Source organism: Cottoperca gobio, chromosome 4 (genome assembly GCF_900634415.1).
Source record: "Cottoperca gobio chromosome 4, fCotGob3.1, whole genome shotgun sequence".
Taxonomy (NCBI): domain Eukaryota; kingdom Metazoa; phylum Chordata; class Actinopteri; order Perciformes; family Bovichtidae; genus Cottoperca; species Cottoperca gobio.
In genome coordinates, this window is record NC_041358.1 from 19885430 (window position 1) to 19909122 (window position 23693).

The following is a 23693-nucleotide window of genomic DNA, read 5'->3' on the forward strand; positions in this document are numbered from 1 at the left end:
ATTGTTGAAACTCCAGCAGGAATCCAGTGTGTCGCAACATCTTTTTACAACCCCTGCACTGTCAGCTGTGCAGCTGCTGGTTGAAGCAGATGTGTAAAAATGCTACAGGGAGAACAAGTTTGCCTCCATGTGGTGCTTCATGTGTGAGTTTATCTGTTTGTTAAGGTGAACTAATAATGACAGATGGAACTAAAAAGAAGGAGTGACTCTTATCTATTTCCCACAGGTAAACCTGCTTTACAAATGAAAGCAGGGTGTGATTTTCTAGACTTAAACTTGCAAATGATGGCCAAAACAATCAGACCATGCTGAGCATGCCAGCTGTCATACAGTTGAAATTACTCCACATCTTCTTGAAAGTATTTTACAGGATGTAGATATAATACAGTAGTTTACAGTATTCTTCACAGGCTGTGCTTAAAATCAGGAAGTAATCTTTAAAATTGTGCCCTGCCCAATCATATAGATTCATAGTACCTGACTACAAACAAGTTACGTGTCTTAACTAGATCCTCCATTACAGCATGCCTTCCTCAAAAGCAACACAGGAAGTAAACCTAAAGGCAATCAGATGTACACACATTTATAACAGGGAGAAATCTATGTCTCCCTTTGCATGAATTTTATCCTCTTGGAGGTAAAAGTAGAAATGTACCACTGTGTACTTCATACTGGATTCTTTCTTCAGCCATTGCAGAGCAATTTAAAAGTTAAATAAGCCACCAGGATGTGATGAGGACGACAGAAAGAGCAGGATGAAACAGCAACAGGAATCTCCCAATACACATAAATGGGAGTCATGAGTCCAAAAACTGTAAAATCCTGAAAGAAAACTGTAAAAAGCACATCTTTGCATCCATTTGAGGAATTACTAGTGCATTATGGTCTGAAGAGATTTCCATCTCTTCAGCTCTGCACTGGAGCAGCTGGCCTGCAGTGTCTCTTAAAGAAAGTACTTTTAATCTGAGGACCACAACGACCCCCTGAGACCAACTGATGTGGTTTCTCTTTCAAGTCAACTCCAATCTGAATCTTCATGCAATACGTCCAGTCAAAGCTGGACAGAAGTTCTGGTTAAATCACAACAAGTTTCATTTTCAGGTCTTGAGGATGCCCTGATCGTCATTTTTTGAGTCGTCAGTTGGAGGCTGACTGTTGCCCGTATCCTGAGCAGAGCTGAGCGGTCTGGCGTTGGCCTTCGTCGACCGCTGCCGCCGTGTGCCGTTACCAATGCAGCGCAAGAGGTTCTTGAAGGTGGTCCACATTTCCTCGTCCTTGTAGGAGTAGATGCAGGGGTTCATGACGGAGTTGAGTACAGCCAGGAGCAGCAGCCAGCGTTTTGTTTTCATGACGTTACAGCTCGTACAGTTGATGCCGTCCAGCAGCAGGACCACCAGGCCAGGAGTCCAGCAGATCACAAAGGCTCCTTAAGGGAAAAATAGCAAAAATCACACAGTTAGGCTTTTGTAACGCTTATTTCTCTCACGTATCCTTTTTTTGTGCAGGTGTATAATGTGTCAACTAGAGATCTTTACCAGTGCTGGTAGGAGGGATTGTATTACCGTTAGACAGACATTAGCAAGTACTTTAATAACCATTAACAATCCTGAGTAAAAGCTTAAAGTCTCTTTCCACAATTATCGTTTAGTCGTTTAAGGCCCTGTCACACATATCCGTATGACAGAAACTTATGCCGGCGCATACGAAAATCTGTCAGAGTCCAAATACGTCCAACTTTTACATCAGATCGGAAAAGTGAACATATACAGATACGCATGTCTAACCTATTGATAGAGCATCACTTACTTATACAAAATGTATCAGACGAATGCCCAACGAATGCATAAGATATACAAAGATATGATGTATACAAAATATCGGCAACACGCTGGTGTACGTTGATATAAGGTAAGGTACAAGTAGTATTCGTTAAGAGCTCACTGTGTTACGCTGGGGTGCGTTGTTGAACGCTGATGTTTTGAACATGTTCAAAATTACCGGACGTACGACGTGTGCTTCATAAGATATGCAGACGTTACGTGACGTTAGACATACGTGAATATTTACCTACGTAAATATAGTACGTAAATACCTATGTGACTACGTTAGATATAGGCTACGTCTGCTGACTGTGAGGCCTACAACCAATCTATTGATAACGAGTGGATAACCTATTCCTACCTTATGTTAAGATGATGCCTGACGACGGAGTAACTTATTAAACGTGTTTCTACAGTACAGCTAGCGTTCAGCATGTTAGCCGTTCTCCAGCATCAGCATGACGTGAACCAGATGGCACTTCTCCAGCTCCGTTGGCCAGACGTTCAGATTCGTTTTAAATAAGTAAGTGATACGCTATCAATGTTTGACATATGTACAATAATTTGTTATGTATACGTTATGTATACGTCAGCTACAACACCGCTGTGGAAAAGTTGGACGTATTTGGACTCTGACGCATTTTTAGCTAATTTTCATACACGCCGGCATGTTTCTGCCGTACTGAACTGTGTGACAGGGCCGTATGTCTGGCAGTGTTCGTCGTAACGTCTGCGTCCTTCAAACGATCATAACATACCCTTAATTTATATCAACCTATTGCCGATATTTTGTATGCGCCGGCATACGTTTCTGTCATACGGATATGTGTGACAGGGCCTTTAGTTAAAGTGCCAGGATGGTGGCGATATATGCCTTATTAACTTTAGGTAAAGTTTTAAATTAAGGCCGCAACTAATGATCCTTGTTATTGTGGATTCATCTGTATTCACATGTCTTGTTTGTCTGAGTCCAACACCTGAAGGTATTACATTTACAATGCAGAAAATCATTTCATTTGAAAACTTGGAACCTGAGAATTTATGTAATTTTGTTAAATGGTAAATTAAAGATTTTAGTATCAAAATTGACGATTGACTAATAGATTTTAAAACAACAGGTTCCTGACTAGTATTAAAAAAGGGAAAATGTATGAATTAATCTAAACTAAATCAGAGCGTATTTAATGGTTTCCTGTACTTCCATTAATGAAGCGAAAACACAGAATGACAACATGGGTTAAAGTTCACTTCATACCCTCCTAATACCATAAAAACAAGCAGACACAAGTCGGGAATACAATAACATGACCATGTTAAATACTCAATGCTGTGTGTTTGGTAAATAACATGCTAGGTCACATGGCTACTGAAGCAGCCAATTAGCACTCAAATTCAAACATGTTTGGGCACAAAACAAAACAACTAAGAGACTTCTGGAACTGAAAGGAGCTACAAGCAGCAACGTGTCTGAACTACCTGCATCCTAACCGCCTCAATAAATCTGCAGAACAAAAACAAGTGCTGTTCTATACAGCTCTCTCTCTCTCTTTGTCTCACATACACCAGCATGGATACATATGCACTCAGACTGAGAGGCTCTGCTAGAGGAGTTTTAATGTTTTTCCACTGCACTTAGGACTGAAAGTCAAAAGGTTGGCCACATTTTTACATTGAATATCTATTCTTATACTCAGTCTTCCCCCTCTTTTTTTTCGGTCTTTGATGGCCCACATGTTCAAAATAAAGTGAAGTAAAATGAAATGGCGTGAGACCCCATTTAATGGTCTTCCATTGGCAGTTTTTCATGTACTGAAGTTTAAAAGTGGACTTTCTTCTCCTTTAATCGACAACAGAGAGAGAGAAAAAAAAACACAGGGGTTTTAGGAACACACATTTAAAGCATGTGTTCCTTTTCTGAGTTGGTATTCATTTGACGACGGTGGTTGAACTTAAAGAATTAAAAAAATAATCACAATCTGCATGTGTGTGTTTGATGCTTAACAAACCCCAACGCTCTCAGACAAACTACAAATGAATGGCTGTAGGCTATTAAACTACACAAATTATATTTCTACCAAACCGGTGCAATGAAGAGTGTAGTACAAATGTAAACAATAGACATCATTCCAAAGTAAATAATAAGTGCAAATGTACATGATTGAATTAGTTCTTTACTTCCTAAGGCGTCTGTAACAATGTCCCACTGTATCCTTAACCAACGCTTATCCACTCATTCATTTTACTCTCGTATAACAATGCATGTGTAAGTTCAGCGTCTCCAAACTGGTTTGTCCAGTTTCCAGCTCTACTTGAGCAGACTGCATTTCTGAAACAAAAAGTTAACTTTTCTTCAAAAAAAAAAAAAATTCCCAGGGACCTGGAGCTGACTGCATGCCTAAGATATCTTAAGACTTACTTTCTTTCTCTCTTCAGATAAGGCTGGCGTGTTATTTGCTGCCACCTATTACAAGAATGTTTTTTTAATACTTTAACTTTTAACAAGGAATTTAACAATGACACTTGTGTACTAACATCTCCACAAGCTCAAGGGTACTTTGCAGAGCATCTGAAAGCAATTGACAAAGTCCTCAAGTATAGGTTCTTCTTCTTCCCTTTTTTTTTCTGGATGGGTGGGGAGGAGAGGACGTTCATTGAAGGCCGGTGTGGTGTGCTGTGGATGGTACGCCACACAGACTCAGGAGCAGTGTCCTTGCAGGGAGAGATAATTACACGGCAGTCTGAAATAAAGTGTGTACAAAAGGCAGACAGCTCTTATGCTACAAACTGTATCAAGCCATCTGGCCAGGCAACAAGCCGAGTGCCCAAAGAAACAAAGAACAATGACAGACTTATCCTGCATGTCGAAAATGAATATCAAATATTTCATGCATGTTTCTATCTGGATGAGTGTATGAAGAGAGTATGAAAACAAAAATGGAGCACAACTACGCATGTGTCCTGCAGTGCTTTCTGAAATGCATCAGTCTCAGAGTTTGACGGTATGGCGACTTACTATGTACACTGTGTGTTGCACTCGAATGCATATTCTAATGCACCAGTCCATTTTGGTGCTCCGGTAGAATATGTTTGTAAAGTGGAATTGTTCTGTTGTTAGAGGAAAGTGCTACGTGGAGAGATTAATTACGGTGCCCCTTATTCACTCAAGGTATCCTGTTGCAACACCTAACAAAGAGAGTCGGACCAGGATGTCCAACTGCCTCATCCAGGATGAACATGTGTGGTAACAGGAGGAGCTTTAGCCTTTTTAAGGAAAAGAATGGAGTAGTGCTGCAACATAAAGTTGATAAATTGATTAGCCAATGATCAGAACATGTATTATAATTATGTTTATTGTTGAAGGAATTTCTAGCACGAAAATGACTAAATGTGAGGATTTGCTTCTTTTTCCCTTTTTACATACTGTAAAGTGAATATCTTTGGTTTTTGACTATTACTTTGACAGATCAATCAATTTAAAGATCTGGAAACTTATAATATATGTTCATATTTTATAGACTGAATAGACTGGTCTAATAAGCAAGTAATTCAACGACTATTGGGTAATGGGTTTAAGCCACTGGGCAGAAAACCAACTCAGAAAATTACGTCTTTAAAAGTGGCAAATAACTAATAAAATAAAAAATAAATAATTATAATAATGTTGCAGACTCCTCTTTTTAACTCAATAAAGACTCCATCAAATCCCTGACTAACACTCAACTGAAAGCATAAGTGTTTGTGTTATTATGCTCAAGGTTTTCCTTCATATCAGGAAAACCTAGATAACAGTCCAGCGTGCTCAGCAGAGACTGCCCGGACTTTGTGACCCTGACACACAGCAGTATACCAAAACTACTTACACCTGACTAATGCGGGAAATGTTCTGACTCACTGTGTCAATGATGCTGCACAGACAACATGTTTATGATGAGCACCTACCGAGCACAACCATGACTGTCTTGATGAGCTTGATGGGAGTCCTCTTGCGGTTAATGGAGCCGCTGGTGTGCGGCGTGAGCACTGCAGTCTTCCTCATGACGTAGGTATAGATCCTCAAGTAGATGACCACCATCACCAGGAACACCACCAGGTTAGACACCGACCAGAAGATCAGGTAGCTCCTGCTGAAGATGGGAGCCAGCTGCGAGCAGTCGCCCACGTTGCAGATGCAGTTCCAACCCAGACTCGGCACGGCGCCCATGAAGATGGAGATGGCCCACACCAGCACGATCAGCAGGGTCACCCTCCTCTTCGTGAGGTTGCTGTGGACTTTCCAGTTCATGACGGAAATGTAGCGCTCCAGAGCTATTACCAGCAGGTTAGACAGCGATGCTGAGAGACTGATGTCCAGAAGACCTTGACGGATGAAGTATTCTTTAACTGTAAGTCTCCGTGACGACTCCCCCGTGTTAAACATCAGGTACACGTACGCTATGCCTGCCAGGAAATCCGAGGCGGCGAGGTTGGATAGAAGATAGTAGAAAGGGTAGTGAAACCTCTTATTGGTGATGACAGCAGCTATGACCATGGCGTTGGAAACCAGGATGAAACAGCAGAAGAGAGAGCCCACCACCTGCACCAGGATGAGCTGGGCTTTGTCCCATTTGTCATTAGCGCCACTGTTGTTGTAAAAAAAGCCCATGGACTCATTATAATGACAGGTGTAGTTCTGTTGGGCCATTTTAGAGGTGAGTCTGTGGAAAGACGATGAGAAAACATAGGAACTTATCAAATCAGCAAAAATGTATGCGACAACATGCTGCTTTTCTTTGTCTTATGTCATAGTAAACAGAATATCTTTGGGTTTTGGACATTTGAACACATTAACTTGGTTTTAAAAATATATAATTCTTTGACATTTTATCAACCAAACAATCAATTTCATAGATTGAGAAAATAGCTTGAAGATTCATTGGTAATAAAAATAATTAGCTGCAGCCTTAAACCTAATAATGTCTGATAAACTATATCTATAAATGCCTTGTAGGCATTTCTAATCCAGTTAAGTGGATATAAATCTAACAAATTGAAGCAAAAGTCAAATGGGATGATAAGAGAGATGAAAATGTCAGATCAGTGTATAGTGCCAATTCTCCCAATGACAAAAGAGAATAAATGACTCAATTTGAAAAGGGAAGTGCACTTGCCAAAACCCATTTACAGTGTTAAGCTGATTTGAATAAAACTGAAATCACAGTAAACTCAATAAATCAAAGTTGAACAAGGTAGTGACCATAGTAACATTTAAAATAGCCAAAACAACACCCTCAGGCAAGTGTCACGAGAAAGGTCTGTGGAGTCATTCAGATTTTTCTACCTGTACAAGCATTTATTTGGGTTAACACTACAGACATGCGGCAGAACAAGATTCCAACATAATACAGATTAAAGTACAGCTCCCTCCCTGTTTTGAGAAGCCTTTGATATGCATTTAACTTTACTACTACCTGTCCGACTTGGTTTACCAACACCAACGAAGAAGGGAGGGTTCAGAAATTCCCTCAGAGGATCTAGCAAAATGAATAAGCTCTTGCAGGAAACAAAATAAAGGCTATAAAGCGGACACAACTAATAATTTCGGCCGACAGACAACAACATCGAATCCCAAGAGAAGAATGAATCAGGTGAGTTTACCTGTGGTAAATGGCTGTCCGTGGTGACTCAGTAGACTATATATTACGAAATATTCCGTGCCGAGTTAATGGACATGTTTCCCCTGCAGCATTGCGCCTCTGCAGCTGTGGACAGAGGGAGGTGACAGCAGAGAGCGAGAGAACAAAGTGGAGGCAGCAAAGTTGAGCAGAGCGTCTTTACTTTAGAGACTCCAGCTCGGTGACGTAGAGGGCGTGTGCCACAGAGTCCTCGTGCATTCCTCCGGTTGACCGCACGAGGCCCCGCGAGCTCAGGGTCCGATCAAAACACTGCTGGGGATTGCAGTGAAGGGACAAACGTACTGCCTGTTTAATCCGTTTTCGTAGCGATTTACTCTTCTCAAAATTAATAGACAATATTACGTGCATTTGGTTTATTTTCTAGGCTTTTTGTCGCAATCGATAGCCAACTATTCACCTAAATACTGAATAAATACTACTTTGTTTGAGTATTTCAATTTGATGCTACTTCACTACACTATGTTTGAGAGGGGAATTGTACTGTTTACTCCACAACATTTAACTGAAAGATTTACATAAAAAAATAAGCTTGTAAAATAAAGCCTTCACTAACACATTGATTTTTGGCTCATAGATAACTGTCAAAAGGTTTGAGAAATTTATGAGGAGGACATTTTCTTTTACAACTTTTTTTCTGTCTTCACTACCCCATTAATCATCTCATCACTGGACTCAACTACAACACTTTATTTAAAGTAGGTCAAACCATAACCAGCTACTACAGTAAAATCCTATTTAGTGTTAATAAAAAATATAATACACAATATAATGTCAGTCACACAGAGGCTGTATTTCTATATACACATACATACACATTTATGTCAGATTTTAAACGCAAGACTTGAGTATTTTTATTGGTACCTTTAAAATATATCAGTACAAAAAGTATTTAGTTCAGTGTACAAGTTTTCAGTTGAGTTTTCTTCTTTCACAACGGTGCAGTGCGAAAACACAAACACACTGAACCTTCCTGATCAACATGAATAAAGTGTGAATTAAAAAAAATGGTAGATTCTCCGTAAATTAAGGGTAAGATGTTTAGACCCCCACATGTGTTCATATGAAAATCCTTAATCATTGCTGTCTTTAATGCGGCACTCGCTCCTATTTTCCATAATTCAATACAATAATACAATTTAGTCCGAGATAGCACGCATATTGACATTTGTTCTTAGCTCTCGCTGATTAACAGTGATGTTTGTTGACCCAAACCAAACAGACAGATCCGTTAAAAGAAATTCCTTTTAGAGAATATCCTGCTCTTGTCTTTAACAGTTTGAAATCAAATATGATAATATTAGGGCAATATTGCCACATAGGAGAAATACTCTGTGCGGTGGCCCTTAAGGAGGTGTTGCCTCATTAACAGGTGGAATAACCACCTCTACATCAGACAGTTTTTCGACCCAGACTGAAATGAAACAAGATGTCTTGGGGGACATTATGAAGCAGCCTACAGGGCGACAGAGGTTTTTGCTGTAGATAACTCCTTGACTTTGATGTAGCATGTTTGTAAGAGTTTAAGGAATCATCTTTAATTTTATCAAGTTAAAAGCACATTACTCACTCGAAAGGGTGAATTCGTGCTGCAGCAGTGTCTTAACATCTACGCTTGCTTGTAGATGTGCTGATAAAACTGACTCATGCTGTAATTCTTGTTTGGTCATTCAAAACTCCCTTCTTACTCAATCTCAGCTGCGAATGCTTTATGCAATGTAGAGAACCCATTGGAGCGCCCAATAGATTTCTCAGCACAGAATAAATGTGTTGTACTGTAATGTTATTCATTTAAGTTAAGTTCCCATCACTGCTGTCTGAAAGCTGAGTGTAAACGCTTGGGGCAAAGACAGGAAACATAATATAACAATGGACACATGGAAAAGATAAGCTTTACTGCAATATTTACTTCAACAATTGACAAATAAATTACATCTAGCACTGCATAATGTTGCACAGTGTTTGCATCCAGTCAAATGAACACTGAATCCACTTTTTGCAAGAGAATGCATGTACAGCCCTTAAAAAGATCCAGTAAACTTCTAAACAACATCCTGAACTCCAGTAGATACGGGATGTTCCAGCTCCAGCTCTTCGGCTCTAGCTGCAGTTTCATGGTCAAGAGAGGGAACTTGTTTGGCGTTTCATATTGCACTTCACAGAATCAGTAACTACACTTTTTTGCAAGGGGATCGCTTGATCTTGAAGTCTGTATCAAAAGTGTGAAGTCCTGTAAGCAGCATCCTCCTCCTGCGTGATCCATGTCCTCTGGAGGGGAGAGAGCCGTCAGCTGATCAGTATGACATCGTCACTTTCAGGAACTCTGTAACAACATGATCAAAAAGAAAGTATGAGACACCCAATGTCTCATCAACACCACCTTGTAAAATAAATGCTTTCTACTTTAGGTCATTTATAAGATTGCTTAACTGTTGCATCAGAAAATATCTCTGCAGTTTATTTTGGTTTTATATTTAATTTTGGTTAAGTTACACAATAGTGACATTGACATAAAACATTTAAGTCCAGTTTCTTTTGAGATGTGATATCCAACAGGTCTAAAAAAAAAAAAAAAGGTCAAAGAAAGTCAAATTCAGCAAAAGCTGCTTGTTGAGACCGGTGAGGTTTCGCTAAACTCTTACATTATTAAACTGTTGTTAGGATAATTTCAAAACAGCCTTTACAACATGCGTCTTGAACTCTTTCTTGTGTTTGGCTGTTAGCGCTCAAGAGAAACAGCTAAATATGTCCCCGTTTCACCAAATCTGTAAACGATTAGACATGTTTTTCCTTCATCTTTATGATCTGCCATAAGAAGCACATTTCACTGCTGAGTTTGCAGATCCAGTGTCAGACTCTCTATTTCACAAGCTGCTGCTGCAGCTGTTTGAGGATGTGAATGAATTTCACAGCTAGGAAGACAGTTGTGTCCAATCATTCTCTTGGAAAAGCAAAACTCACTCTTTACTACTGTATTTAAACATTGCGTCTATACACAGCTTAGCGCTCCATTTGTCGAATCCTTTACAGACATAATATTTACTCTTTGCTGAAATATACTGTGTAATCACGCAGTTTACAAACTACAGCAGATGCATTCAAGACATTGATCAAGTGAATATTTTGTCTCATTGTGCAGAACTTTCATCATCATTTGCAAGACACTTGAGCCACAATACATTACTTCAACTGAAAAACTTGATATATATATATATATATATATATATATATATATATATATATATATATATATATATATATATATATATATATATATATATATATATATATATATATATATATATATATATATATATATATATATATATATATATATATATATATATATATATATATATATATATATATATAGTGTTCCAAATAACAAGTTTTAAATCTGAACACAGGGCTCCTCAACTTCCTTTCCAAACAAGATAACTCGCAGTAGAAGAAGATAACAGTAGGAAGAGGCTAATTACATGCAGATGAAATTTCATCCAGTAAGACATTAGAGAACGCTGATCTAATTGTTGTAAGCAAAGACAGACAAAGATGATCATAAAAATGAAAGTTTGGTCAGTTTAGAGGATGCAAATGATTGCAATTACAGAATCAGTGTAACTTGACAAGAGTACTCCTAATGACTACAGGTCAGCAGACGCTAAAAAGGCCACTTGCAGTTTTTCACTCATCTCCACAAAGACGATACATATTCAATTGTCTGTCTTGCATTACTCACATGATTGCACATTATTAATGGCTCTGTAACTGAGACTAAACTTCCTTAAACACTCAAACATCCAGAGCAGGAAAACCGGATGGCTCGGTGATCGAAAACGGCTGTGGAGCATGCAGGGAAGACTGCAGAGTGTTAATGTGTGGTAAAACAATAATGATGGAAGAAACTGATGCTACATAGTGTAAGAAAAGGCAAAGAGAAATGTTCCATCTTTAACATATTCCATTTTTTACATTTAAAGCTCTGGCTTGCAGAAAGTAGTTAACACTGCACAATGCTATACAAATGACTACAGTAGTTTTCGCACCGAGTCATAAAATTGACTTTTTTTAAGTAGAAGTATGGTGACGGCTACAGAAACCAAGCCTGGTGTCCGTCAACAGTTGAGCCTTTTCCTGGTCCCATACAGGTAAATTGAATAATGTATTAAAAAAAACATTTTAGAAATCACAACCAAAAGCCAAATAAGACACCGCAGTTTGGTGACGTGCTTCAGTTAAAGAGGAAGCAAAAACTGTATGTACATTTTATGCCGCAGCTTCAAAATGGATGTGGTGAAATGAAACGTGAGCAATGCCACTCAATAAGAATAAGACATGTTAGGACATAATGGTCAGAAATGTTCTCTGATTACAAAAGGGAGGCTAAGAAGTGATGAAGAAAGAGCAGATACAGTGTGGACAGACAGACAGACAGACAGACAGACAGACAGACAGACAGACAGACAGACAGACAGACAGACAGACAGACAGACAGACAGACAGACAGACAGACAGACACACACTTCAATTGGCTGAGTCTTAACGGAGTGTGGACCGTGGCCTGTTTATTTGGGAGGCAACACAGCAAGGAGGGAGCGATGGCTGGGGGGTGAAAGGGAGTGGAGGAGGGAGGGAGAGAGGTGGGGGGGTGTTCTTCCCAGTGCACAGCCTCAGTTTCTCTGTAATCAGCCCATCACTGGGTGTGTCTGCATAGCTCCCACCACTAATTTCATTGCTCTCCGACCACGTAAGACCGAGCCAAACCACAGCGTGGAGGAAACTTCAGTCTGCAGCCTGCTGATGATAGAGATTGGCTCATAGAAAAGGAATGAGCAGAAAACAAGGACGTATAGACAGATATGATGCCTTGCTGTAGCAACAAGGTGTAAGCAAAGCAAACTACTCAGAAATGTTACCACATTCGTTTTGAGTGATTTACTTAAATAAGCAAACAGACAATATTTCATATAGTGGATTGACATAAAATTAAGCAGCAACTATGTTGACAATTAATGTATCCTTTAAGTTCATTTTCAAGGACAAATGACAAAACATTTGATGCAGCTTTTCTTCGTTTTACATCATTGTAAACTGATCCGATCCGTCTTTGGGTTTTGGACATCACCTAATGATTAGTTTCAGCCCTACATCTATCTGTCAAACCGATCAAAGAAAGAAAAGTTCTAATAGTCTACAAACAACCGGCATACTGTAAGTGACCAGACAAGTCTAAAAGGGAAGAATTTACTGAGCAGGGTGTCAGTTTGAATCCCAAATCAACTGTGAAAATACAAGTAGAGGAAAAAGAGTCTTTGAGCAAGGCGTGTTTCAGAACACATGTTTGTACAGTGCAGCTTCTAGGTGTGGATGTGTGTGCAGCAGAGTGTGTGAATAATGGGTAAATACCATCAAAGCATCATTATCATTATCATCGTACCGTTGGCAGCAGCACAACATAGAATATTTGACGTGAACGTCTGTCTGACTGCTCTCCTCTGCAGCAGGAAAATCTTTCTGCTCTCTGAGGAACTTCTGCAGGTCTGTCTGCGGGAATCCGTTCTTCTGGAAGCTCTGTTGGTGAAAACACAAAGAAATGCAAACAATTGAAAACACAACACGTTCAAAATTGCATAATTTTAGACATTTTAATAGCAGTTTTTTTCTCAACTGACAAATCGATTAATCTACTAATCATATCAGATTTAATTTGCATTCCTGTAAAGTGACAAATAGGTTGTTTTCTTTACATCTGTTGCTTATTCATTCATAATATCTCATCCCCAAGATCACATCTCAAACAGACAACAACAGAAATATTACTCACAGATATCCTGTTACTGAACTCCCTTTTAAGGTTGCAACTAGATTAAAAGTTGCATCTATAAAGTGCCACATCTTTCACCTAAAACCAAAGCACCTTGATTGTCTCGTAGGCGTCGGTGATGATGGCGATGAAGAGCGACAGCACCATGTAGATGAACAGGGAGATGAAGGAGTAGAGGTAGGCCCGGCTGAAGAGCCACACAAGAGTGTTTTTGTCCTTCAGCTGGGCGAAGGTGGTGAACATGTCATCGCCGTTCAACAGGGAGAACAGGCACTCCGCTACACGACTCAGGCCCTCAAACTAGAAAGGTGGAAGAGGGGACATAGATTGGATTTTAGGAAAGTTACAAATACCACAGTAAACACAGTTAACACAAGCACAGTGGAAACCTTTTTTCATTTTTCACTCAGAATCTAATCTAATGTTTGTTTTACATCGTCAGACACCTACATTTTTTTTCAAACAAAATAAACTAAGAAAAAAATAGAATAATCATTTCCAATCTCGTAAAAAGTTACTTGCAGAGGTTGAAGTTCTCAGATCCTTTACAACAACAAACATCTAAAAAATACTCCATTACAAGTGAAAAACCTGAATTAAAAATGTTACTTAAGTTAAAGTACAGAAGTAATAGCATCAACATGTACTTAAAGTATCAAAAGAAAAAAGTACTTATTACTTTATTATAAAAGATAGTATATTATTCTGTTCGTGTAAGAGCATTTAAATGTGGATACTTTGTATACTTTAGATACTTTGAATACTTTAGATACTTTGTATACAGGGCAGATTAGCAGCCAAGTACAGCATCATATATGTTATTTATGTAAAAAGTAACTAAAGTGTAAAATGTATGTAGTGGAGTAAAAATACTAATATTTCCCTCTATATAGTGTAGTAGAAGCATAAATTAACATACAATTAAAATACTCAAGTAAAGTACAATTGTACTTAAGTACAGTACTTGAGTAAATGTACTTAGTTACATTCCACCACTGGCAACTTGAGATAATTAATTACATCCCTAGTACTAATATGAAACATTCAAAAGCATAAAGAAGTGGGTTCAAGTAAACAATATATAAAGCCAGATCAAGAACTATACTGTGCCTGTATGTACATTTTCCAATAAGCATCTTAACTGTAGATTTAACATAATTGTACAAAACAAAAAAAGTGTTGTTCCTTAGAGATACGTAGGACTACAAATTGGGCTGTTTTTAGCAATCGTATCATGATACAGGGGTTAAGATTCAATACATTGCAAAACTGTTAGCAAGGCGATACATTGTCATTTTTTGCATCTAATGTTAAGAAAACTAATAGCATGAAGCATAAACCACCATATGTATAAAAGCTAAATACAAAAAAAGTTATTTTTTATGCAATCAGTGGGATTTGTATTTATCACAATCCCAGGAACATCCATCATAGCACTACATGGACATCTTTGCAAATTAAATGAAGTATTGACTGAGTTGATCTTTGCACGCAAGTTCATTATAAATAAATAAATATTTTCTATAGTTTCTTACACCCCTAGTAAGAAAGAGGGAAAAGGTGCAGAAGACCGACAAAAGCATGACGGTTAATGGGGGTGGAACGATAAAGACAGAAAGAGACTGATGGCTAAAAAGGGAGAGCCTGAAAGCCAGACAAACATGAAAGAAGTCACGTTTCCCCAGAAAGTGATGGTATCTAAATGCAACATCCCACTGCGACGGTATGGATTCCAGCACTTGAAGACGTGTGGGATGGCAAGTCCTTGTACATCCTCTGTTTATTCCTTCAGTAAATACACAGAGGATCCTGGCAGGGCTGACAGCACACTACAGGGGACTCCTCCAGCCACCGCAATGTAAATATCGTGACCAAGTCTGTTACTCCACCAAGTTGAGTTTCTGTAACTTTGGGCAAACAGGGAACTGAAAACCATTTTACGTCAACTGCAGGCACAGCGGCACGGCACGGCACGGCACGTCACTTCCACCGAAACTCCACCTAATGTGGCAGTAATGTTATACATAACATAAACCTTTCTTATGAGTTTACTGAAGGATATGGAAGCACAAGTGCATTAACCAACTAATCAATCCTGTGCAGCATTTATGATTACATTTGTGCCATTTCAGAATCAGAATTCAGAATCATTATTGGATACGTTTCTCGAGCTATAGTCCATAAATCAAGAGCATGTGACCCTGACCTGACAAACGCACTTCAGATAAGTCTAGCACTTATTTACAGTAGTTACTCCTCTTCAGTTTAAGATTATCAACAAATTTCCATTTGGCCAGTGGGACGTCACTTGGCCCCGGGGCGGCTGAGCTCAGCCTATCTCACATCTGTTTCTCCTACAGTATGAGCACTACTTTGTTTAGACACACTGCTGCTCTGACTTCCGTAAATAATTTATCTTAAACGGGCGAGGACAGCTAAACACACACATATTTTCCCTGATGGCACATGTTGTCCAAGGATTTCCCAGTTAAGGGAGCCGTTGGAGTTGAAACTGTTGGTCACCCCTCTCCAAATGTCCCCTGATTAAAATAAATCTTAAAATATTTGTTGACGATATAGCATACAAAAACAATCATCATAAGCATTACATTTACCATTATTTTCTCATTTATTGCAGTTTTTGCTTTGGTCTGTGAATTATAAAGTGCGGTAAACTTTCTCCATTTTGGGAAATTAAAACAGTGGATTGTTTCGTGGTGACTTTAAGGATTAAGGGATTTAAGATGTTAATCATGACTAGGGCTGCTACTAATGCTTATTCTCATCATCGATTAATCTTTTTTTCAATTAATCGATTAATAAAATGTCATAAATTTGTGAAATGTGTCCATCTCAGTTTCTCAAAGTCCAAGGTCATGTCTTGGTTTGTCAGTTCAAAACCCAAAGATATATATTCAGTTTAACATTATATAAAACAGACGAAAGGAGGGAATCTTCGTATTTGAGAGGCTGAAAAGCAGCATGTCTGCCATTTTTGCATGAGAAATTACTCATTACAATCATCCAAAAGGTTGGCCATTTCTTTCCATTTTTCAGTTGCAGCTCAAATCATGACTTCCCCAGTTTGAGTTCTGCAGAAGGAGCTTTGTTGCAGGTCATCCCCCATTTCTCTGCCCTTATTTCCTTTCACTTCTATACTCTCCACTGTCTGATTAACGGAAATAAATCTCCCAAAACACGTAATATGGCAGTGCGTGTGTGTACATGTATACATGTGTGAACTTGTGTCGCAGTTTGACATTTTCAAAATTTGGATGCAAAGACAGCAAGCTGCTCTCACTGAAGCTGAAGTTTCATGGACAAGACATATACTGACATCTAGTGGTTGTATATTCAATGCCTTTAAAAAGGTTTTCCCAGGACAAGGAAGCCATTGCTGCAGTTTCCTCAACTTGCAGGACATAATGTTCGCACAGCAATTGAAAAGTTAAACCGTTACCGTGGGAGAAAGTCAGATAAGTTGCAGTTTTCTCCTACTGTAAGTGCACCGATTTTGATAAAACCTTTAAATATCATAGAAAAACTAATCTGTATTATTTATTTTTAAAATAGGGTATACATAGTACAGCACACCTGTATTGATTGATTAATTATATTTCCCAGTATGAATCTACACAGTTTAATCTGTGTAATAACCACCAAGAATCAGACTGCAAAGATTGTGTTCAATCACAGAATGCTGTTTCAGCCCATTTAAAAAGATGTACTGTTCACATGTCTGGGAACTACTTATGCAACCTTATTCTTGTAGATTCAGCAGTTCCCCAAATTTTTCACAACCCTGACAATAATAGCCAGTGCAGAGATTCAGCCACATCATAAACTCACTTCTCTAATCTCAGGCCTCCACATCCTCTGCTCTCCTCAAACAGTTAAGAGCGTTACCTTCTCATGGTACGGCCCCAGTACAATCCACCCGCAGAAGGTGTAGCCGAGGTAGATCATGCCGGCACAGCAGCAGAAACGCAGGACCTTGGGGAAGGCTGCTGTCATGGTTAAAATTAACACCTAAAAACACAAAGGAAGTAATTGTTAAACCACATCGAGAAAGAATGTGTGAAGACACTTCATTAGGGATGGAGAAAGGTTTATAGACTCACATTGTATTTCTGGAAGTATCCCAGGTACCTGATCACGCCGGCCCACACCAATAATGTAGACGTTCCCAGGAAGATACTGCACACATCATAACTGGTTAGACTCTACAGGAGAGGAAAACAAAAATATCACAAAGAGCACTGAGAAAACAGTTTGCTCTTAGTCTTACTGGGAAATTAGGTCTCAGTGAAGTCTTGTAAAATGAGCTAATATTTAGTTAATGGATGTGGCACACCCCAGCCAGGTAACAGAGTCAGGAAAAGTTAAAGTTAACTTAACTTAAAGCTACACTATGTATGATTCTACTGTAAGAATCACGTAAGTTATGGTGAACTTTTATTAGGGCCTAAAGTACAATGTGGAACTGCAACAGAGGAACATCCTATCAATTGTTAACTAATGTGACATAATGCTTTTATGTAATAGGGTTATAACACGAATACCTCACAGATGACGTTTGATAAAAACCTTCCTGTACTGTAGATACATTTAGTCAATTTGCCTTCCCCCCCCCCCCCCCCTCTACTACCCGATCTTGGGAGGAAACCGCTTGAAATATCTTGTATACAGTACCACCCCGATCAGAGACTTTACTAAATGTTTTGGGGTTTTTCGCACAAGCAGTAGTCCAGTTTGTTGTTTTCATTTCCACAGTCAGGCTAAAATAAATATGTCTTCACAGTGTCTACATTGAATCTTTTCACTCCGAAGTCCACCAGACAGCGAGACACTCGCAGAATTTTATTTCTCTACTGCTTCATAAATCACATGACATAAAATCAAAAGGTGATACCACATTACTATGATGCTGACTGCTTTAAACGTTGACTTTAAATATCCTATGTATTAAAAATGTATTTGTTTATGATAAGCCCATTGTGATAAGTCATCTCCTTTTCAAGGGTCCATTCTTTTCTTTTATGCCTGATCCAATAACCTTAGCTATTTCTATTTCCCAACATTATTTTTACAGTGTGGGGAGAAGTAAAATCATACAAAAACTTTATTACAGTGATTTTTGCTCCCCGTTTATGATTCTTTGACATGTAGTAATCCTAGTCAGATTTGGGCTATACAGTAACCTTCTCTTTAAGACAGAAGTACATGATTCAGTTTACCTTTGCTTGTATTTCCATCTTGAGTATGGATCCAATTATAGCCAAGAGGTCGCTGACGATGACCAGCACGTACCAGCCGTTCAGAAACTCCTTCTGGTCGTCCTCACACACTTTACGATCGTAGTTCTCATGGAAGAATCTGGAGAATCTCTGAAAATACATAAATGTAAATTCAGTCTTTTATAGACTGATCGACAGCATCAGATCAATTGATGACTAAATGTCTACATGTGATATTATTTTGGATAATGTAATATGAATGCTTTGTTCATATTGTGACATTTGATTTAATAAGAAGAAAGTGATAATAAAAAAAGGCAGAAAAGTTTTAAACAACCAGAAACTAAATAAAAAAGGAACATAGACCAAAGATTAGAAACAGGAAAGACTTACAAAAGGGAGAAAAAAATAAATGTCCCCGTATGATATTGTATTGATATAGTTAATTGTTGTTGATACTGTACAGCTGACCTGGAGTAACCTGACAGCCAGTAAGATGGAGCGGGTGCACAGCACCGCCGATGTGAGGCAAACAAGAATGACGAAGCTGTCAAACACCAGCAGATAGTGTGTGTTCTTCTGAGCTGAAACAGAGACAAAATGTGTAAGTGTGTGTGGGTGTGTGTGTGTTTATCTTTTACAGAACTCCCTCACACATTACTGATAACTAGTTCACAGAAAACGCCTGACTAACGGTAAACTGTAAAAGTAATTTACTTTTTTTGGGGGCAAAACGTTTTGCATTTTAAGAAAAATGCAGAAGATGTGGGATTTGGTGAACATGTAAAAATGATAAATAAATGATAGATAAATTGCATAGAAGTATATACAGGCGACCTACCAAATACCACAGTGGGAATGTTTAATATTACCTGACATGACATATGTTACCATACTAACCCAACTTATTTCCCTCATAAAGGCTCTTCCTTTGAACCTTTTTTACAATAATATACATATGTAAATATTACAAATATGCATGCTAACTTCTGTCTGCACTCTAGATACGCCAAATTGTGCAAAAAACATTTTATATTTATTTTTGATTTCTCCATTAGGTTAGAACACTTCACCTTACCTGTCCCAGATATCTTCCAGTCTCGACATGCACAGCTCTGAGCGTCTATGTCCAGGAATATTTTCACCTTTCCACTGTGACACTGGTTGTCAAATGTTATCTAGGGGACAAGGACAAAGGGAAGTAGATGAGTTAAACAATAAGAAAAGTAGTGTGGGCAATGTACAGTATATCTACAATGTATACTTGGATTCAACACTTTTCAAAACGGTTTAAAATGCGTTTCCTGGTTATCCACACTACACCTCTTAATGGTGGAAAGTATGACATTGTTTACCTGGATTTCACCTGCTTATGTTCACTTCATAATGACAGAGAATACGGCTGAACCATACCGTAACGTAGAACGAGTAGCAGTCAGGTAACTCCCGTGAACGCACCGTCTGTAGGTTGATTCCTTTCAGCTGGAAGGTTGTTTTGATGTCAACAAGCCTGAAAGCAAAATGGAGGGAAGTAAACATTTATTGTACATCGGAGAAAATAAATGATGCGTGTTCGGTGCTGACATACACGGTACATTGATGAAAGCATACCTGTAAAAGTCCAGATCAAAAAAAGATGAATTCTTGGTTTTCCATTGGTTTGCAGTCTTTGGATTGTGTGACATACAAACTGAGAGAGGAGATGCACAAGGTGAGAAAGTGAACACTGTCATTGAGATCTTCTATTGCCACATATGTCATTTCTTATAATATTGCCGATTTTGTAATCCTATACATTGTCGGGAATCTATATTCCTTTAAAAACACATACAGGCAGTGGTGGGGGCAACTAAGTACATTTACTGAAGTATACTTCAGTAAAAGGTCTGACTACTTCTTCCACGACTGAATATACAGGTGATCAGGTGAAGACAAAAAAGTAAATGTTCCCTCTCACCCGTCTCCACCTCGGCGTCTATATCATAGGCGTCATCTGAGGGGTCCACGCTGCCTCTCTTGTAGTACTCTTTGCAGATTCTGAGAGGCAGCAGCTTGCCGTCTTCATCCTCACCGTAACTGATGGGACCCACAGAGAGCCGGTCCAACTGGCTGTACTATAAATATCAGCAGCGTCAGGTAAAACAAACTGTACCAGGGTGATTTACATAATGTTGAAGCCAAGCTACAAACTGCTGTATAACACACGAAGCCTGGTCAAATATTAGGTAACTGAATAAAAAAAAAAAGGTAGCAGTAGTAGTCAATGGGAAGTCTTATCCTGGTTATTTTGTGTTTACATGGAACATGAGAAATGCGTTTATTCATTTCCTCCGTTTAGATTATCTTCAGTGTTCACGTTTCTGAAAGTATGCGTGCAGGTGTGTCTCGAGTCCTCAAGAATACAGGCTTATTTCTGAGAGCCCTGATAGGATGTTAGCTAAAATTATTTCATCATCAAATTAATTCTAATTTTTAGAAAGTGCCGTTTTAATTTCTTCGTGGCCTAACCGTAGCAACATTCTAAATTACCCCAAAAACCTAAGATAAGGGAAAGAAATCTCAACTAAAGCACAATGCACACACAAACTAGTTACCTCTAACCCTTAGGAAAAAGGCTGCGTTCAAGTCACATCAGAGTTACCCTAAATACCATTTTCCAAATAGTGTTCATGTCAACATCAAACACACAGATTCCTCACATCAGCAAGAGTGTTGTTGAAGCAAATTAAACCCAAATATAATGGTTATTAATGTAAATGCACAACATTTTTAACCATCAGTTGTCAACATGCAGGTATTCTTTACAGTAATGCTTCAGCAAAAGCCAGAAGTGTAAGTGTGTAAGGTGAGGGGATTGAACTTGCCTGATCCAGGACATAAAACAGACTGTCATAGACATGTTGTTGGGTGTAAACAGCAACACTGTAGTCGTCCTCATCCACCCCACTGTAGTCCTTCAGGAAAAGGTTTTTGAGGGCCATCATGTTCTCCTCCTTATAAGACACCACCAGCTGGTTGTTGAGGCCGAACAGGATGAGCTACACAGGAAACAAAAAAGGGGAGAAGGGAACAAATAGGTTTCATGTAGATGGTGAAGAGAACTACATTTATTCCCATTTAGTGTTTATACTTTTACTTAAATTATGCATGAAATCCTGAAGAACTGCATTATGTTGTCCACTTTATTGCAGCAATTCCAACACAGATTTGGATTTTGTCTTCATCACATAAAACAATAGACTTTCCAACGAGTAACCTTTTTGTTTGTTACTTGCACTAGCTAGTACTTTTATGTTTCAAATACTTATATTGTAAGCATTTGCGCAAAAATCTTGCCGAATAGGGAACTGCTTCAATTATTACACCATTTCCCAAAATTATGTAAAATGAATAACAGAGAATTTAAGTTTTTTTTTCTGCCATTAGCCGATAGGAGACAAAGTGTTGTTGAGAAACAGTGAATTTAGTAAATGCCTCCGATATTCAGTTTTGAATCTGACTCCAGTGGGATTTTCAGTATATTGGAGAAGACGCTGAATATCTGGACTGTGGCTTAAAGTGGCTTCTTTGAACTGACGTTTGTTTCAGAGAGGGAAATCATTGGGGAATATTTCATCCCGTTTAGATTTTGAATAGTATAACCTGTGCAGCACTATGGATCTTCTTCCTAATCTACATTAATCCCACTGTACATACTTGTGTGGTGATCATGACGATTTTCAGAATCTGCACCACAAGTTTCCAGGGTATGTGTCGTCGGGCCCGGTACTTCTCACACGGGCTCATGAAGTAATACTTCAGGTCATCTCTCAGGTTGTCCTCTTTGATGATGTCTGGAGTTGAGGCAGAGCTGAAACAAAAGTTACAGCTAAATGTAATGTTGTGCAAGAGCTATGGGACGCAATGAAAACAAAACTGGTATGAAAGACAGAAAACAGCACTCGGGGTGAAAAAGAAAAACAGAAGTGAAAGCAGTTATTTCATGATAATTTGCTTGAGCAATAGTCAAGTCTCACAGGAAGGACTCCATGTACCGAGTACACTGCCTGCATTCATAGTGCTGTCTGGGTTTAAGTCCAAGGTTAGCTCAGGGAGTGCACTTTCAATATTTTCCCAAATTTGTTGCCCAAACGCTCTCGCTGACAGAGTACAAATCTCAGTCTCACTTCTTTTTACAGTTGTAAGCAATTAACCTAAACGGGAGTTTGTGTTAAATTACACATTTTACAGTTATTTTCACCCTAATGTGTTGTTTTAAATACCAGTCTGGTACTGTCAGGAAGAAATAGATGCTGTTGTTTTATGGTAAAACAACAAAAATTAGGTTATTTAAATAGACTTTGTTTATTTTTGACCGCTCACATGTCAGAAACACAATTGTATAACTATTTAACGCTTTAAATTGTAAAACGTCGAAAACGTACCCCTAACATAGTTTTGAACACATGTCATTTAGAAAAATAAATACTTACCTAATAGAATTGCTCCGGTCCAGATATCGAACCAATAACTCCATGATGGATTATCCACGTGGACACAGCCGTTAATCGAGTATAAAGTTGTCAAAAGGCTGACAGACAGACACTTACAGTTGAGAGAAGTCTCTTCAGCTGGGTTTTCTCTAACACCGCGCACCTTCCAGTCAGCCAATCAGGAAATGAGTTTCAGGCGGCGCAAAGGTTTCCAATCTACGGTCCGGGGAGCCACCAGGGGTCCCCGAGAGGACCGAAATTGGTCGACTGCAAAACTATTAAGATGCTTTTTGAGACTCTAACGGGAAATGTTGATCCTACGCCCAAAAAAACTTTTTTTGTTGGCATAATAGTCCAGTATCCAAGTGTTTTTAATTATGGCATGTAAACTCCCCCATGGATGCTGAAAAAGAAAAACACCAAGGAAATCAGTGTCCTTAATGGTACATCCCTGTCTTCAATGTGAAGTAACATCACTGACATAATCCAATCCCAGGTCATGCCTGACAAACAAAAAAACACAGCTCAGAAGGGGTTTCGACCAACATCAGTTTTGGGGAACATCGCTTTAAAGGAAGCGTGGGTTTATCTACCTGCGATGACTAAAACCCTTCATCCGGTTAAAATATAGTTAAAAATGAACAAGATCTAAAAAGTATCTTAAAAACTTC

General features: G+C 38.7%; 2 protein-coding genes across 4 annotated transcripts; both read right to left on the reverse strand.

Moving 5' to 3' along the window:
- Nucleotides 1-279: 279 nt before the first annotated feature.
- On the reverse strand, nucleotides 280-7734 carry lpar3 (lysophosphatidic acid receptor 3). 2 transcript variants are annotated; one of them, XM_029429820.1, is made up of 3 exons: nucleotides 7455-7734; nucleotides 5760-6514; nucleotides 280-1426 (listed from the first exon to the last, which is right to left on the reverse strand). In XM_029429820.1, the coding sequence occupies exons 2-3, from the start codon at nucleotides 6499-6501 to the stop codon at nucleotides 1098-1100; spliced, it is 1071 nt and encodes a 356-aa protein (XP_029285680.1). In that variant the 5' UTR covers nucleotides 6502-6514; nucleotides 7455-7734; the 3' UTR covers nucleotides 280-1097. The 2 variants fall into 2 exon arrangements, with proteins under 2 accessions (XP_029285680.1, XP_029285681.1); XM_029429821.1 differs by lacking the exon at nucleotides 280-1426 and adding an exon at nucleotides 3823-4558.
- Nucleotides 7735-9361: 1627 nt separating this feature from the next.
- Nucleotides 9362-23271, reverse strand: mcoln2 (mucolipin TRP cation channel 2). Of its 2 annotated transcripts, XM_029429344.1 has the most exons (14): nucleotides 23023-23271; nucleotides 22247-22400; nucleotides 21415-21588; nucleotides 20508-20664; nucleotides 20162-20240; nucleotides 19964-20060; nucleotides 19629-19728; nucleotides 19022-19134; nucleotides 18551-18700; nucleotides 17435-17536; nucleotides 17220-17342; nucleotides 13407-13613; nucleotides 12927-13060; nucleotides 9362-9812 (listed from the first exon to the last, which is right to left on the reverse strand). In XM_029429344.1, exons 1-14 carry the CDS (start codon nucleotides 23064-23066, stop codon nucleotides 9776-9778), a joined length of 1671 nt encoding a protein of 556 aa, XP_029285204.1. In that variant the 5' UTR covers nucleotides 23067-23271; the 3' UTR covers nucleotides 9362-9775. The 2 variants fall into 2 exon arrangements, with proteins under 2 accessions (XP_029285204.1, XP_029285205.1); XM_029429345.1 differs by lacking the exons at nucleotides 22247-22400; nucleotides 23023-23271 and having other exon boundaries at nucleotides 20508-20659; nucleotides 21415-21544.
- Nucleotides 23272-23693: the final 422 nt, after the last annotated feature.

Coding starts and splice junctions, on each gene's coding strand:
- mcoln2 (XM_029429344.1), bottom strand. CDS start 23,066: ATGGAGTTATTGGTTCGATATCTGGACCGGAGCAATTCTATTAG. Junction 19,729..19,963: donor GCTACTCGTTCTACGTTACG/GTATGGTTCAGC, acceptor CTTGTCCCCTAG/ATAACATTTGACAACCAGTG. Junction 17,537..18,550: donor AGATGGAAATACAAGCAAAG/GTAAACTGAATC, acceptor CCTCTCCTGTAG/AGTCTAACCAGTTATGATGT.
- lpar3 (XM_029429820.1), bottom strand. CDS start 6,501: ATGGCCCAACAGAACTACACCTGTCATTATAATGAGTCCATGGGCTTT. Junction 1,427..5,759: donor GACAGTCATGGTTGTGCTCG/GTAGGTGCTCAT, acceptor TTTTCCCTTAAG/GAGCCTTTGTGATCTGCTGG.